The 2,674-nt window shown below is 34.1% G+C and overlaps 1 protein-coding gene across 1 annotated transcript; it reads right to left on the reverse strand.

Annotated features, from left to right (window-relative positions):
* Nucleotides 1–1,363: 1,363 nt before the first annotated feature.
* LOC137352530 (trace amine-associated receptor 4-like) lies at nucleotides 1,364–2,201 on the reverse strand. The gene is given in 2 exon segments (XM_068018096.1): nucleotides 1,364–1,898; nucleotides 1,900–2,201. Coding segments are annotated over 2 exon segments (837 nt in total).
* Nucleotides 2,202–2,674: the final 473 nt, after the last annotated feature.

Raw genomic sequence — 2,674 nt, forward strand, 5'->3', positions numbered from 1 at the left:
AATTTTAACATGAAAATCAAGGAAACATTGCTGGTCCTCAACCAGATGCTGGTTGATTTAGAAAAAAAAAAGCATTTCAGTGTTAAATAAAAATAGAATATCTCTCACTCAAGAGGTAAATGCTTGAACAGAAACAAAAGAAAGAGAACCTGTTGACTGTGATTCAGTAACACCAGTTTTATTTAGTGTATCACTGGCATCTGCTTTAAAAACGAGTAGAAGTGCAATTTAGTTAACCTATTAACAAGAAACATTCTTTTGGGGAGATATTATGGAGTGACCTTAGAAAATCTGTACACGTTGTAACTTAGTAATATTTCAGTTTTAAGTTTCTATATAGTATATTGACATACATTTCTGCCATTGTATATCGACCACCCCCTGACTCAAGCACTTCCACAGGAAATAAAGATAATTACAATGACACACATAAGTTTAATTCTAATTATGTATTAGAAAGATTATCATGCGAGAAATGATCGATGAGAATTGCCAACAAACACACAATTTTCCTTTGAACAATTATATTTCTAGAGCACGTTTAACATTTAAACATTCCAAAGTATTTCCAAGGCACAGCAACCATATACCAAGCAGTGATGGGACAATGTTCAGGTGAGATGTGGTCAAACAAATAGATTATGAGAAAGCTTTTGAAGGAATGGAGAGAGATAGAAGGGTCAAGAGGCTTACAGAGAAAATTCCAGAGTGCAGGGTCATTGTGACTGTAGGGTCTGTCACTGATGTGGAGCAGCAAGAACTGGTGATGCCAAACAAGGCAGAATTGAAAAAGAGAGCGTATTGCTGTCACATAGAGCTAGCGAAGGTGTGTGGGGAAGGGTGAGGTGAGGCCAGGGAGGGACTTATGAATGAGGAAACAGATTTTGAATGCCGTGCTAATGTTCTGAGAACCAAAAATGGAAAAGACACCTGTAATTTTTTGATATTTTGAACAATTTTACAGTGTATCTATCTCTTTTTACAGTAGTTTAAACATTACTCTGGCATAAATTATTTCCAGAAGTGCAGACATGAGAAAAGCCTGAGTAAAACATATTATTATAAAAATTGGTGTCTTCACATGTGTCAACTTGTCACTTGAGAGCTTACAAAATTTATTAATAAATTACTAATAGTTAATACAGAAAAATTGCCATAAAACATAATTTAATTTGAGTACAGATTTACAATGCCTTACAATTGCTATTACAAGGCTCTAATTATAAGAAGTGTTGCACATAATCTCCATTTATTTATTTTATGTAATTCAGCAGTGTTATAATTATTCTGGCAATAGAGTTATTGTGGATGATTCATTGTTCATTATTTTACCCGAAAGGATGAGTTTTAGAGCTTTGCAAAACTAGGAGTAACAAAAAGCATAAATCATTGGATTAAAAGTGGAATTAATATAACCAATCCAAACAAATGCATCAAATAAAATTATTGGTGTGCTGAACTCAATATATGGGTCAATAATAATGCTTATGGTGAAAGGCAGCCAGCAGATTATATAGACTCCGATTACTATTCCCAGTTTTTTAGCAGCCTTATGTTCTTTCTTGTGAGAAATTTCTGTATTGTCTTCCTCTTTAGGCTGGGGTTTCCTTGTCATATTTCCAATTACCCGAGCGGATTTTCTTGCCACAAGAAAGATTTTGATGTAAGTAATTAGAATGGTAAAAGTGGGGCCAAGAAATCCAATCAGTGGATTCAAATGTCCCCAAAGCTTATTAAATATGAGCACACAGCTGCCCTCGCAAGAAATTGCCCTGATGTAATCCTCTATTCCTTGTATTATAATGTCAGAAAAGACTAAACTAAACCCATACACAGTAGAAAACATCCAAATGAATGAAATAAGAGCAGGCAGTGTAATTTTTGTGGAGTAGCGCAAAACACATAGCATAATAACGGTCAATTGCAATAAAACACAAGTGGTAAATTGATGCTAATGTCAAAATGATATCCAAACTCAAATGAATTTTACAAAACAAATCCCCAAAATACCAACATGATTCAACAGATCTGACCATGCTGTAGGGCAACACAATAAGACCCACTAAAAAATCAGTAACAGCCAAGGAAAGAATGAGAAAGTTAGTGGGAGTTTGGAGCTGTTTAAAATGTAAAATTGAAATAATCACTCCCAAGTTTCCCAAGACTGTAATTAATATAACTGTTGTAAAGAAGATATACATTGCTGCATGAGTCACTGTTGTTCTGATAACTTTGGGACAGGAAGTATTGATAAATTCAAAGCAGTACTGTACACCTTCCAAAGTTTCCAGATGTGTTGAATTCATTTTATCTACTCTTCTCAGATTCTCCTGTTCCACTGGGATGAGATTCCTGGGGAAAACATAATAAGCCAAATTTAAATTGGAAGAGATAGTGAAGCCCACAATGTTTTCATTCATCGGATTAAGACAACAATTTTCAGGTATATGGTGCCTTTAGTATAGATAAACATTCCAATCCATTTCACAGAAGCATAATTAAAAGAAAGAGCTTCTAAACAATAGGGTTCTTAAACAGTTAATAACATCATTATATTTTGAAAGGAATTTGAAAGAAGGTAACCAGGTAAATCATAATTTATTTCTGTTAAAAATTGTATTTGCCGAAGCACTGACTGAAAAAGATCTGTCTAATTCAAAGTAAGAGAGAGCAA

The sequence above is a fragment of the Heterodontus francisci genome, chromosome 3 (genome assembly GCF_036365525.1).
Source record: "Heterodontus francisci isolate sHetFra1 chromosome 3, sHetFra1.hap1, whole genome shotgun sequence".
NCBI lineage: Eukaryota > Metazoa > Chordata > Chondrichthyes > Heterodontiformes > Heterodontidae > Heterodontus > Heterodontus francisci.